Genomic DNA, 13,262 nt, shown 5'->3' on the forward strand with positions numbered 1-13,262 from the left:
TTTATTAAATATTCTTTAATAAAAGAACCAATTAAATTTTGACATAAGAAAAAAGCGACCCCACCTTGAGAAGGAAAAAAAATCAAAAGAGAAATGATTTATTACATCTGATTTTCTCCCACTTTGACTAGTAAGCATACGCAAGTAGTAGTACTCGAGTTTGAGTCAAAGAAGAGGGGCTAGTTGAGTTTTATCCCAAAATACTACTATATCTTTTTGTTAGGACCGAAAAGTTTTAGGTGTCACGCGGAATCTTACAAAACAAACCTTCAGCCACGATAAATCAGACAACAAAAGAGAAATATATCAAAAGAGACACAAACAATATTTAACGTGATTTGGCCAATTGATCTACATTCACGGACGGAGATGAGCAATTCACTATATAAAAAGAGAGTATAAAATATCGAGAGAACAACCTCACGAAGAGACAAACACAAGTGACACACTAACACTTGTCCCATAACGTTCTCCCTTTAAACACGACTCTCAAACCACATATGGCTACATTGTGGATGCTGCTGAATGAAAAGGACGAATCTTCAATTTATAAAACTCAAAACTTTTTCCCACAAGAAAAGAGACTAGCCAAATATTGAAAAAGTATACTTTCCCTCAAGTAAAAGAAAAACTCAATTATGGTAAATATGTTGTCCTTTCCTTCACGGGATAGGAAAACCAATTATGATAAAAAAAAAATCTGGACAAACACCTAACATCTTTGGCATATCCATTAAGGAAATATGAACTCCTAAAGAAAAAAAGATTATTCACTAAATTAATCTTAATAATTATTACCTTGACATATTGGAATATGTAAATAAGGGCAAATTAGAAAAAATAAAATTAATACATTCTTGATTATGTAAATGGACACCTATTTTGGACCAAACTAAATGGACCGGAGGTATAATAAACAAAGGAAAATAGGTGTTGCTACACTTATTACAAAGCTTGTGGTCACCCCAGACATTAAATAGGTGTATATCAGTGGTGTGAATGTGATATCTGAAGTTTTTCATCCAATATAGTCTAAGATAACATATTTATATACCCATATGACTGAGATGAAGGGGTCGAAGTTTGTACTCACTATATAGACAAGTACAGAAGCTAAGGACGACAAATATCCTGTAAACATACAACACGGTCACTTAATTTTAACAAGAACAAAGATCCATAAATCTTTATCTGCTTTTGTTTCTTCTAGAATTGTCATTCTTGATATGAACAAAGATCCATGAATGATAGTGTTGTATGGATATGCTCCATTTGAAGGACTGAAGCTGGACCAACAAGAAGATGGATATCCCAACTTAGGAGACTTTCTAGTAAATGGAGCAGCAACAATAAACACTGAGAAGACATGTACAATGAAGAGATACACAGAGTTGTACTTGCATGTTTTATTAATAAAATAATCTTTCTTTACATTTGTCTTGTGATGATTGCAGTTATTAATTTCTGTATACTAAATTTGCCGTGAATAGGAAGCTCATCAAACTAATATGATTGGTGGAATATGCCAAAATGCCTATGATTCGAGTGAAATGGAAAATGCTATCTAAACATATGTCTACCACTGGTACAGTTCAGCACTACCCAATTTTTAATACTTGAGCATTCTCTCTTCAGAAATGGAACTTCTATATTTCCTCGGTTATATTTTGTTTAAGTCTAGCTTTCACCAAGATGCAAATGAAACATTAGAAATCCAACAACAAGAGATTTACTCATACACACCACAACAAGAGAATAGGAACTCGTAACGGAGGAAATCAAGTAAACAGGCACATTGGAACATTATGGTTATGAGGCCCTTAGCTTTCCCTTCAGTATTGCAAAGCAGACTCTTGATATCATATTGAGCCAATTCTTCGAGTCCATTAGAATGTGAAGTAGGCATTCCTCCAAGAACGGTTGACAATTAAAGAGCCCAAGATTCCCCAAAATGCAACAAAGAAACCCAACACCATGGATATATAAAACTCTAGAGATGGAAAATCCTCACCATCATCATCATGTTCTTGGGGATTCATGTTACTGCTATGATCGATACGTGGACTAGGAGGTGCATATCCGGGACATTCTTGGAGAGGAGGGCCGCAGAGTTGAGCATTACCACTATATGATGAACTCTCAAAAGTTTGGAGTTGAGTGCTTGATGGAATTCTTCCTGATAAGTGGTTGTTTGACAAGTCCAACACACTAAGAAAAGTCAAATTAGCAAGGCCCTTAGGTATCATACCAGAAAGCTGGTTTCTTGAAATGTCAAGTGACTCCAACATCTTCATTTGACCTATTCCTTCAGTGATACTTCCATTCAGATCATTTCTTGAAAGGTTCAAAGATTTCAATCCTCTCATTTCAGCTATCTCTCTAGGAATACCTCCGACCAATTTATTACTTGAAAGATCAATAGTCTTCAGATATAATAAAGGATTCTTGTACTCGGCCTCCTGGTTTTTCCATTGAACCAATAAATTGCCTATGTACAAGTATGAACGAGGCATATAGTCAAACTGGACTAAAAAATCCATCGACTCACCAGAACCATTTTCTTGATGCAATATAGTAAAATTGTTGAAGCATTGTGGAATTTTCCCAGATAATCCATTTGCTGAAAGGTCCAGTATCTGAAGAAATTGAAGCTGACAAATGATCGATGGAATGCTACCATAGAATTTGTTGAACCGTAGGCTTAGAATACGCAAGTTGAGTAGATCAGTACCTATCCATGCTGGGATTCTTCCTGTCAACTTATTCCCTCCAAGATCCAAGATTTGCAATAATTGACACTGTGAGAAAGAAGGCAACATCCCGCTAAAACTGTTCTGGCGTATGTATAATGCCTTCAAATTTTCCAAGGAACTTAATGACTGTGGAAGTTTTCCAGAGAAATTGTTATAGGCTAGATTAAGAACAGCTAGATTACTCATATTCATCCAACAATCAGGAAGTTCTCCTGAAAATTGGTTGTGTGACAAGTCAAGGGAAGTGGCACCTCCTGTTGTACTTTTACAAATGGAAGAAGTGGATCCGGAAAACTTATTTTTATGTAGGTAAAATATTCGCACATTGGTAGGAACTTGTGGCAAAGGTCCTGAAAAGTTGTTAGAACTTAAATCTATAACCATGTAGTCTTGTTTATTCACTATCAACTCAGAAACTCTTCCACTGATCTGGTTGTTAGAGAGATTCAGAATCTTTAAATTGAGAGGAAGATCAGAGAACCAACTTGGTAGCGCATCTGATAGATTTGCAAGCGAGATATCAAGAACAGTATAGTTGTTTTGACTTTGAAGCCACTTGGGGAAAGAAGGTCCCAAATTGCAAGATGGAAGGTTTATAATTTGAAGCTGAAAAGGAGGAAGCCAATCGAAGCTCGTCTTCAAAGCCAAAGAGTTGAATGATAAGTCCAAATCCACTAAACTGGAGAGGTTTGAAAGGTGGGACTCAGTGATTGTACCCTTCAGGACATTGTAAGAGGCATCAAGACTTTCCAAGTTTGATAGTTGTCCCATGCTTTCTGGTAATCCTTCCAGTCTATTGGACGAGACGTCCAAAATTCTAAGCTGTGAAAGTTTTCCAATACTTTGTGGTATCCTCCCTTGAAATTGATTAGATCCAAGATGCAACTCTCTCAATGATGGAAACAATGCTAAATCTGGTAATGGCCCTCTCATTTGGTTATCAGACAAGTCTAGATACTCAAGACTCGAAACTTGTCCAAATCTTTCCATGAAAAAACCATTCAGCACATTGTTCTGCAGGTATAATCTCTTTAAGGCTGAAAATCTTGTGACATTAACCAATGAACCAAACATTGAGTTGTCGTTCAACCCCAAAACCTCAAGTGTTTTCCTACTGCCTGATAACCTGAGAAACAACTCAGGAAGCCATTGGTATGTCCGAGTGTTAGATATGTCCAGATAACGTAAACGTGTCAAATTCCCAAAAGAACTGGGAACCCCAACACCTTTAAGATTAAATTGATCAGCAAGATTAAGATGCTCAAGATACATCAAGCTCCCAAAGCGATCATCAATTGGACCGTCCAGCTGATTATTGGAGAGGTCTATGCTAGTTAAGCTTGTGCTAAAATTGAATAACCAGCTATATTCAGCTGAAGAAGAAAACTCATTACAACATAAATGAAGAACAGAAAGAGAGATCAAAGAAGAATTGGCTAAATCAGCTGGAGATGGAACGAATTTAGAGAGACCACAAACACTCAAGTCGAGTTCTTTCAGTGAAGGTACCTTTGTTATCTCTTGAAACCAATTGCTTGCTTGGAAGTCGTTACCACCGAGACGCAAGAACTCTAGCGAGGAAAGATGAGAAAGCCACCCAAGGTCCTTTACTATTAGCTGATTATTGTTCCCAAGATCAAGAATCCTCAAAGAAGTTAGATTCATTAACTGTGTAGGAATTACACCAGAAAAATCTGAAGATGAGAGGTTCAGATACTCTAGTCTTTTAAGAGAGGATATGAATCTTGGTATTTCACTTCTGTCAAATCCATTTACACTGAGGTCCAAGTAATTCAGATGCTGCAACTCAAGTAGAGAAGGACTAAGTTTACCTGTCAATATTGGAGCAAAACAAGCATGGCCTGGACATGAAACCTCACTGTGAAGATCAAGAACAGTTACATGACCACTTCTTTTGTCACATTCTATACCCTTCCATTTACAGCATTCTTTTTTATCTTCATCATTACCCCATGTTGATAATCGATCAAAATCATCAATAAGGCCTCTTTTGAACTCAAGAAGAGCATCTCTCTCCTTTTCTATACACATGGTTTTGTTAACTTCTCTTGAAGTTAATCCAAAAGCTGTGTGTAAGAGCAGTAAAGACCAAGTAACAAGGAAAGGATCTAATCTTGGATATTTCCTTTTATCCATTGTTTTTTACTTGAAGCTATGAGCATGAAGCAACTAAGTTCTTTATATTTCTGAAATTCTTAGCCTATTTCAAAGACATTTGTCTATACTTGTATTTGGCTAATTAGGAAACACAATGCTTGACTATCCAAGATTTTAAGTTCTTTTCAGACCCAACTAAAAATATAAGAAAAAGACTTGCTAGCAATAAATTTTACACATGTTAATTATACAACCAACTTAAGTTTGACATCAAAGCCAAGTGACCCCACTTTGAGAAGAAAAAGATTAACAAAAATTATTCTTTACATCCAATTTTCTTGCACTTTGACTAGTAGCACAAACAAGATCATGTAGTCAAAGAAGACGGAGTATGACTTTTATCCAAAATACTAATAGCTTGTTTGGATGGTTAATACCCATTGTATCCTATTGTATTGTTACTTTAAATACAATGTTTGTTTTGATTGTTACTTAAATTTTATTGTACCGTATCGTTAAATCCATCGTTACATAACGACGAAATGTGCCACTTTATGTAACGACCGATTTGGTGTGGTCGCGTCGTTACCTTGTCTTTTTCTCTCAATCTCACCCTTTATTATTATTAAATTATTTTATTTTATCATTTACCCTACTTTTTTATATAGTAATTTTACCTTGTATCATAATTTTTCTTTATAATATTGCAAGTTTATTCTTCATATTGCTGGTGCGTGATATCATGAAACGATGACAAACGACACAATCTATCCAAACATTGTATTTATCAAATGATACAGTACAATACAATACAGTACAATACCATATATTATGAAACGATGCATAACAACCATCCAAACAAGCTGTAAGTAAAGCAAAATGGCAGAAGGGCTCAACTTTGGTTCTATGAAAAGTGAAAGGTTGTCAAAATTTTCACCTTTTGAAACTTACACATACACACTTGTAGACATATGATTTTTGACCTTCCCCAAGATTTTTTATATTTTAGCATGTAAATATTTAATTTAGGCCTAATATAGCTATTTCAACTCATTTTGAATCTTTTACTTTATTTTATTATAAGAAAAATAAAAATTACAAAAAATATTTTAGTTTATGTATTTTTCATAAATTTTTTTAAAAAAATATAATACAAAAACTAGTACCTTATTTTTATCTTTATATAATTTCGAAAACACAAAAAATAGTTTCATGTTTAGTTTAATTAATTAGGATTAGCTTTGGCATTGTGTAGTATTTCAAATCATAAAAATATAAAAAATATATTGCATCTGCATTTAGGATTTTATTTTACATTTTTAGATTAATTAAGTAAGTTGTTGTTTGACAAAATAGAAAAATTATAAAAAATAGTCATGTTGCATTTTACTCTTTAATTTTCGAATTTAGAAAAATTATTATTTTGAGTAATTAATCTAATTTGGTAGGCTGAATCTTGGGTCAATTTGACCCATTTGGTTTTTGAAGTAATTAATATGAAATTTTAAGGATAGTCTAGAGATTGTTTAAATTGGGGAGTCTTACGTAACTAATTAGGAAGCACATTATTAAATAGAGTAAAGAAAAGGATTTGAGCACAAACACACACACAAGGGAACAATAAATCTGGAGGAGCTAACCGAAGCACCCCAAGAAAAAGAAAATCTGCCGTTTCCTAATAAAAGGGAACGGATTCTGGGCTTCTCTTGATCATTTTCAAGAGCTAGCTTTATCTTCTAAAAGACAAAAAAAAAAAAAAAAAAAAAGGGCAGCCATTTTTGAACCTTAGAGTCCTAACGCTAAAGACCAAAAAAGAGGTTTAAGCACAAAAGGACCGGCCAGCTGCTGCTCTCTTCGTCTTCCTCCTCCAGCAGCTCGCCGGAAAAACGAGCTCTGGCCGAGCAACAACGAACCAGAACCCACCTCCAAATCACCCCAATTTTAGCAACAAAACCTCACGTTTTGTACCTCAAAACAACCTGAAGTAGCTGCTGAAAAACGCTGCTCAACTCTACCTATATTTCCAGCAAGAACAGTCCAAAAACGAGTTCAAATCCATCCATGAACGACCTCGATACAGCTCCAAATACGAGCTAGAAATTCATGCCAAAAACCAGCTCCAAGACAGCAAAAAGAATGCTGCTAAGAACGGACCCAAAGCAGCTCCAAAAACGGTCAATATTAAGTGAGGTTTCCGTTTAAACTTCGGCGAGGTGTTCCGGCAAAGTTTCGAGTTCCGGTCAGTGGTCAAATTTCTGTGTTTGTTCGATTCGGGAAGTACAGATGTAATATTTAAAGCAACGTTTCTCAAGTATGAAAGGTTCATTTTCTCATTCACTTCTTTTATTAGTTATGTGTGATTAATTCTTGTTTTAAGAGTAATGTTAGCTTCCTGTCCTGTTATTTTATTTGTTTAGTTATATGATACACTACAGTTTTGTGAGGTACGAAAGACTGGATCAGTTGCTCCAAAATTAGTACTTTTTTGAATGGCTAACACCCTTAAACAGCGTTATTAAAAATCGAAGCCAATATGACTCAAAGCAAAGGATTTGGCTGTTGTAGTATTATATTAACATATGTTTGATAATTTTTTGATTTGCCATTATGAGATCTGTCCTTTAAATAACTGTCTTTAGAAGCATATATGAATTTGTCAGTGATGTTTAATTTGATTAATCTTTAGTCATTTGCTTCAGTGTTAAAGTAGTACCCGTGACGAATTAATTAATTGCTTTAGAAGTGGAATTTAGCAGTTGTCCTTTTTAAGGGTTCATTTCATAATAGGTTGTAATTTACGTAGTTTCTATTTGGAATTAAATTGCTTTCCCCGTGGGCATTGAAATTGACACAATAGCTAATTTGTAATTTGTGATTTCAAAGTAGTTTAGAAAAAATACATAATTTTTGAACATCGTAGCTTACTTTAGGCGCGATTAATAAATTATCGTAGTCATGGGTACGGTTCCTGTAGCATGGTCACGATAATTAATCCCCAATTCGGGTGCGCATTTATGTGACCCAACTCCAAATCTCAACAACGTTGGATAAAATATGTCGTGGACCGCGGGTGCATTTATGTGACGTGGTTCAAGACGTATTTTAGATAACGTTGAAATCTTCCTTAAAATAATTAAAAGCGGTTTAAAGTTAAAATGCACATAGGTTTGGAGTGTTTTAAAATCAGATAATAGGCCAAATATAATAGTTGAGCGACCGTGCTAGAACCACGGAACTCGGGAATGCCTAACACCTTCTCCCGGGTTAACAGAATTCCTTACTTGGATTTCTGGTTCGCTGACCGTTAAACAGAGTCAATATTTTCCTCGATTCGGGATTCAACCGGTGACTTGAGACACCATAAATCTCCCAAGTGGTGACTCTGAATTTCTTAATATAAATCCCGTTTCGATTGTCCTTTAATTGGAAAAACTCTTTTATACCACCCTTTCGGGGGTGTAGGTGAAAAAAGGAGGTGTGACAACACTAAGTTGCTCTATCGTCTCGAAATTTTTTGTCTGTCGTGCTCAAAGTACCCAAAAATGTTTGACCAAATCCGGTACGGATCCCATACCCACACCCATACTAGTATTGTGTTGACACGGGTGCAGCACCTAAATTGCCATGTCGGAGCAACATAACTTGTACATTAAGACGAGTAATCTAGTAGTATTACTAGAATTTTTTAACACAAAATGTGTGCATTCAACTGTCTCATTCTCTCATTCCTATATTCTATTAACTTTATTCTTGCTGCTTTGGAGGAAGAACTAAGTTCTTGTTTTTTCATGTGTTTGCTGCAGTGGTAAATTCTTCTTGTTACGGGAGATGACTCCAATTATTTTCTTATGCTTGAAAACTTAAGCTAGCTTAGAAAAATATGCATTTGGGATCTGAATATCATAGAGTGGTTCTACTAGAAAGAAGCTGCTCTTAATTGCAAGCCATCCATAGAATATTCAAATATAGCAATAACATTAAAAGCAAAGCAACTTTCAAGAAAAAAGATGAAGGTTATCTCTTGACTATGAGTAGAATACAAACTCAGTCGTCGGCCCTTAGCTAAAGATGGAGCAACTTGAAATATGCTGTCCTCCATGAATTGTTGAAGAACAAAGAGCCTAAAACTCCCCAAAATGCAATAATAAAACCCAACGCCATCGATACATAAAACTCTTTAGATAGAAACTCATCGTCATTTTCTTGAGAAGTACTAGCATTGCTGTCATAACCAACTTGAGGATTAGGAGGAGCAAATGTAGGACACTCTGGAAGAGGACGGCCACATAGCTGAATATTCCCACCATAAGTTGAGGAATCAAAACCTTGCAATTGAGTGCTTAACGGTATTCTCCCTGACAAGTTGTTATTTGACAAGTCCAACACACTAAGAAACGTCAAATTAGCAAGGCCTATAGGGATTTTCCCTGAAAGCTGGTTTCTTGACAAGTCAAGTACCTCTAACATCTTCATTGTACCAATTCCTTCAACGATATTTCCTGTCAAATTGTTTCTTGATAGGTTCAAAGATAGCAATGCATTCATTTGGCTAAAATCTTTAGGGATCTCACCAACTAGTTCATTGCTAGAAATATCGATGGTTTTTAGTAGCCACAAGGTACTCTGGTACTCCGACTCTTTGTTTTTCCACTGGACTAAAGCATTGCCATGGTACAATACACCAACTCGAGGAACATAAGGATCAAAGTCATAGCTCACACTTGAACCATCTTGCAAAAGTTGCAGTGAGGTGAAATTGCTGAAACCTTGTGGAATTGTTCCAGATAAATGGTTGCCAGAAAGGTCCAGTATTTGAATAGATTGAAGCTGACATATACTTGGAGGAATGCTCCCAGAGAATTTGTTGAATCGAAGGCTCAGAATGCCCAAATAAGGTAACTTAGTCCCTATCCATTCTGGGATTTTTCCACTAAATGTATTTCTTCCCAAATCCAAGACTTTCAAACCTTGGCAATTCTTCAAAGAGGCGGGGAACTCTCCACTTAAATTGTTCTTACGCACATATAGAGAGCCCAAGGCCGTTGAAGAACACAAAGAGTATGGAATGCTTCCAGATATACGGTTATTGGCTACATTAAGGATCATTGGAACAGACATGAGGCTCCAACAATCAGGAATCTCTCCGGACAAGAGATTTTCTGACAAGTCAAGGATTGTGGCTGAACGAAGTTTACATATGGAGTTAAGTGATCCAGAAAACTGATTGTTGTTAATATGCAAATCATAAACAAACTTAGGAAATATTGGTAAGGGCCCTGAAAAATTGTTATAACTGAAATCTAAGACAAAGGAACCAAGATTATTGGCTGACAAGTCTTGTATCTTTCCACTGATTTGGTTGTAAGAGAGATTCAAATATGATAACATGGGAGGCAACTTTGAAAACCAACTAGGCGTTGTGTCCGAGATACTATTAAGAGAGATATCCAGAATTGAGTAGCTATTTTGAGTTTCAAGCCATTTTGGAAAAAGAGGCCCAAGATTACAAGATGAAAGGCCGATGACTTGTAGTTGAAAACATGGAACCCAATCAAGGCTAACATTCCAAGTCAAGGGGTTGGAAGTCAAATTTAAACTTTTCAGGTTGCAAAGGTTAGAAAGATGGGCTTCAGAGATTGTACCTTCTAACAAATTATAAGGAGCATCAAAACTTTCAAGGTCGAAAAGCTTCCCTAAACTTTCCGGTAAGCCTTGCAGTCTATTGAAAGAGACATCCAAGATTTTGAGCTTGGAAAGTTGCCCTAAACCTTGTGGCATCTTCCCATTAAAATGATTACCCCCGAGACGCAACTCTTTCAGAGACGGAAATAATGCCAAGTCTGGTAATGGCCCTGTCATTTGGTTATTAGACAAATCAAGATATTCAAGACTGGAAATTTGTCTAAAGCTTTCGTGGAAAATGCCATTCAGCAAATTGTTTCGTAGCCTCAATTCCCTCAAGGATGAAAATCTAGTAAGATTAATCAATGAGCCAGTGAGTGCATTGTCCTCAAAAGACAAAAGTTCAAGTGATCTATTACTCCCTGACAAGATATTAAGCAACTCAGAAAATGGTTGACTTAAGTTATTGGATCGTGCATCAAGAGAGCATAAATGACTTAAATTCTCAACAGACTTTGGTATCCCACCTTGAATACCACTTCCATATAGCCTAAGATGTTCCAAAGATTTCAAGTACCCAAAGGCACTAGCAATTTGACCTAAATCATTGCCCGAAAGATCTAGGCTAGTAAGACTAGTGAAGTTAAATAACCAACTATTTATTGCAGGAGATGAATATCCATTATAGGAGATGTCAAGGACGGAAAGACCAGAGGAGGAAATATTTGCTGATACAAATGATGAAGGAATGATTATGGGGAGTTGACAGGAAGATAAATGCAATTCCCTCAAATTAGGGAGCTTGATCACCTGCTGTAACCAATTTGTAGCTTGCACATTGGATGCACTCAAATCTAAGTACTCCAAATACATTAGATGAGGAAGCCACTCAAGGTTCTTGCATGTTAAAGAATTGCCACCAAGATCAAGAGCCCTTAAGTAGGTAAGATTTTGGAACTGAGGGGGAATTAGACCAGTGAAAGTATTGTAACTATATGAGAGATTTAAGTACTCTAGTCTTTTGAAGTATCCAATAAATCTTGGTATTTGGCCTCCAAAATCATTGAAACTAAGGTCCAAGTACTTCAAATACTGCAACTTAACCAATGAAGAACTGATGTTACCTCTCAATGTGAGATCCTTAGTACCATCAGGATTGGATTCAATACTCCCACGAAGATTGAGGACGAGTATATGGCCAGTTGTGTTACTGCATTTCACACCCCTCCAAGAACAACATTCCTCGTTATCTCCATCATTTTTCCATGAAGAAAGCAGATTATTTTCATCTATGAGACCTCGTTTGAACTCGAGAAGAGCTTCCCTCTCCTTCTTTATGCACAAAACTTTTGCACTTGGTGTTGATCCAAAAGCTAAGGTTTGATGCAGGATAGTTGATAGACAAATCAGAAGCAAATAAAGTGGTTTGTAGTGTTCTTTGGTATCCATTTTTTTTTGCTTGTTTCTGAAAGAGCATATGCAAGTAGCAAATGAGGGCTTGAATGTGAGGAAAAAGGAGTGTCCACTCCTTTATATATACATTTTGAAACAAAGTCAACTCTACCCTCATTTGTGAAATGTATTTATTAAGCAATTTTCAATAAATGTATTCAAGACTTGAGGACTAGCCACAGTCAAGTAGAATAAAAAGAAATCAACTATCTAAGAAAGATGCTTTAAGAGCTGGAAAAAAAAAGTAAGTAACCAATCATACTATAGTCGAGTATTACTTTTGGATTTTAAGAAATTTCCAAGTCCCCTTAGATTTTTTTCTAAAGTCAAAAATACAGATAGATAGAAGAGTACCCTTGTGGCTGTGGAGTAAACTCCAAGGTCAAAGATGTTGAAATTGTATACACAGATATAGATATAATTTATACCTTCCTTTTTTCTTCAATTATTGATCTTTTTTTTTTCCCATCTAAAAGCAGGAAGAGAGTCCACTAGTTATAGAACTCTTAAAGATAAAAGATTTAATTTTCACTGGACCTCTTCATTTCATAATTTGTTGTAATCCGAATAAAACTTGTCACACCAATTCAGAAAAAGAGTTGATAAAATGCAAGTGTGATTACAGTATAAAACACTAATAAGGCTAATGACTGTACTTCCTCAATAGGAAAAGTATAGAAGCTAACGATGACAAACAGGGGCGGACACACCCTTTCCCAAGCAGTGTCACGTGCGCCTCTTGTCATTATAGTTATTTATTCCTTTGTTCATTTCTTCAAATGTTGACTCCGCTTATGAAAATCTTGCCTACGCCACTGACATCAAATATCCATGTAAACATACAATATTATTATCATCTAATTTTAACATGAACAAAGATCCATAAATCTTATTCTGCTAAGTTTTTTTACCTAGATTAGTCATTCTTTATATGGAAGGGTACAGCGAGGTTTGGCAAAATCATGAAAAAGCTCAACGGGAGGGCCGGGAAGGTAAACTTTTAGCTGGTTAAGCCCTTCCTTCCCCTGCCTCGGCCTGTCCCATTTACATCCATAAGATGAGAATTTCAGCTGTGCTCTAGTCTCTTAATGCTGCCAATGAAATGTTGGAATTTGACTTCAACCAAAATCATTCACACTAAGCTAAGTTCCAACTTCCAAGTACTTTAATTCAAGTGCTGATACTCAAGTAGAGAGGGACTGAGTTACTGTCAATCTTCGAGCAAAACAAGCATTGGCTGAATATATATTGTTTGCAAGACCAGAAAATGAAAGGTAAATCTTCTTTGCCTTTAATTGAGTAATGAATTTAGACACC

The 13,262-nt window shown here is 35.9% G+C and overlaps 2 protein-coding genes across 2 annotated transcripts; both read right to left on the reverse strand.

The window, feature by feature from the left end:
• Positions 1–1,630: 1,630 nt before the first annotated feature.
• On the reverse strand, positions 1,631–5,063 carry LOC107791567 (receptor-like protein EIX2). Its single transcript, XM_016613657.2, has one exon. It carries the CDS (start codon positions 4,908–4,910, stop codon positions 1,887–1,889), a length of 3,024 nt encoding a protein of 1,007 aa, XP_016469143.2. The 5' UTR covers positions 4,911–5,063; the 3' UTR covers positions 1,631–1,886.
• Positions 5,064–8,674: 3,611 nt separating this feature from the next.
• Positions 8,675–12,344, reverse strand: LOC107818332 (receptor-like protein EIX2). The gene has a single exon (XM_075236709.1). It carries the CDS (start codon positions 11,940–11,942, stop codon positions 8,934–8,936), a length of 3,009 nt encoding a protein of 1,002 aa, XP_075092810.1. The 5' UTR covers positions 11,943–12,344; the 3' UTR covers positions 8,675–8,933.
• Positions 12,345–13,262: the final 918 nt, after the last annotated feature.

This window comes from Nicotiana tabacum, chromosome 18, assembly GCF_000715075.1.
Source record: "Nicotiana tabacum cultivar K326 chromosome 18, ASM71507v2, whole genome shotgun sequence".
NCBI lineage: Eukaryota > Viridiplantae > Streptophyta > Magnoliopsida > Solanales > Solanaceae > Nicotiana > Nicotiana tabacum.

What these genes read in the sequence shown, in the direction of transcription:
- LOC107818332 (XM_075236709.1), bottom strand. Translation starts at nt 11,942, where the DNA reads ATGGATACCAAAGAACACTACAAACCACTTTATTTGCTTCTGATTTGT.
- LOC107791567 (XM_016613657.2), bottom strand. Translation starts at nt 4,910, where the DNA reads ATGGATAAAAGGAAATATCCAAGATTAGATCCTTTCCTTGTTACTTGG.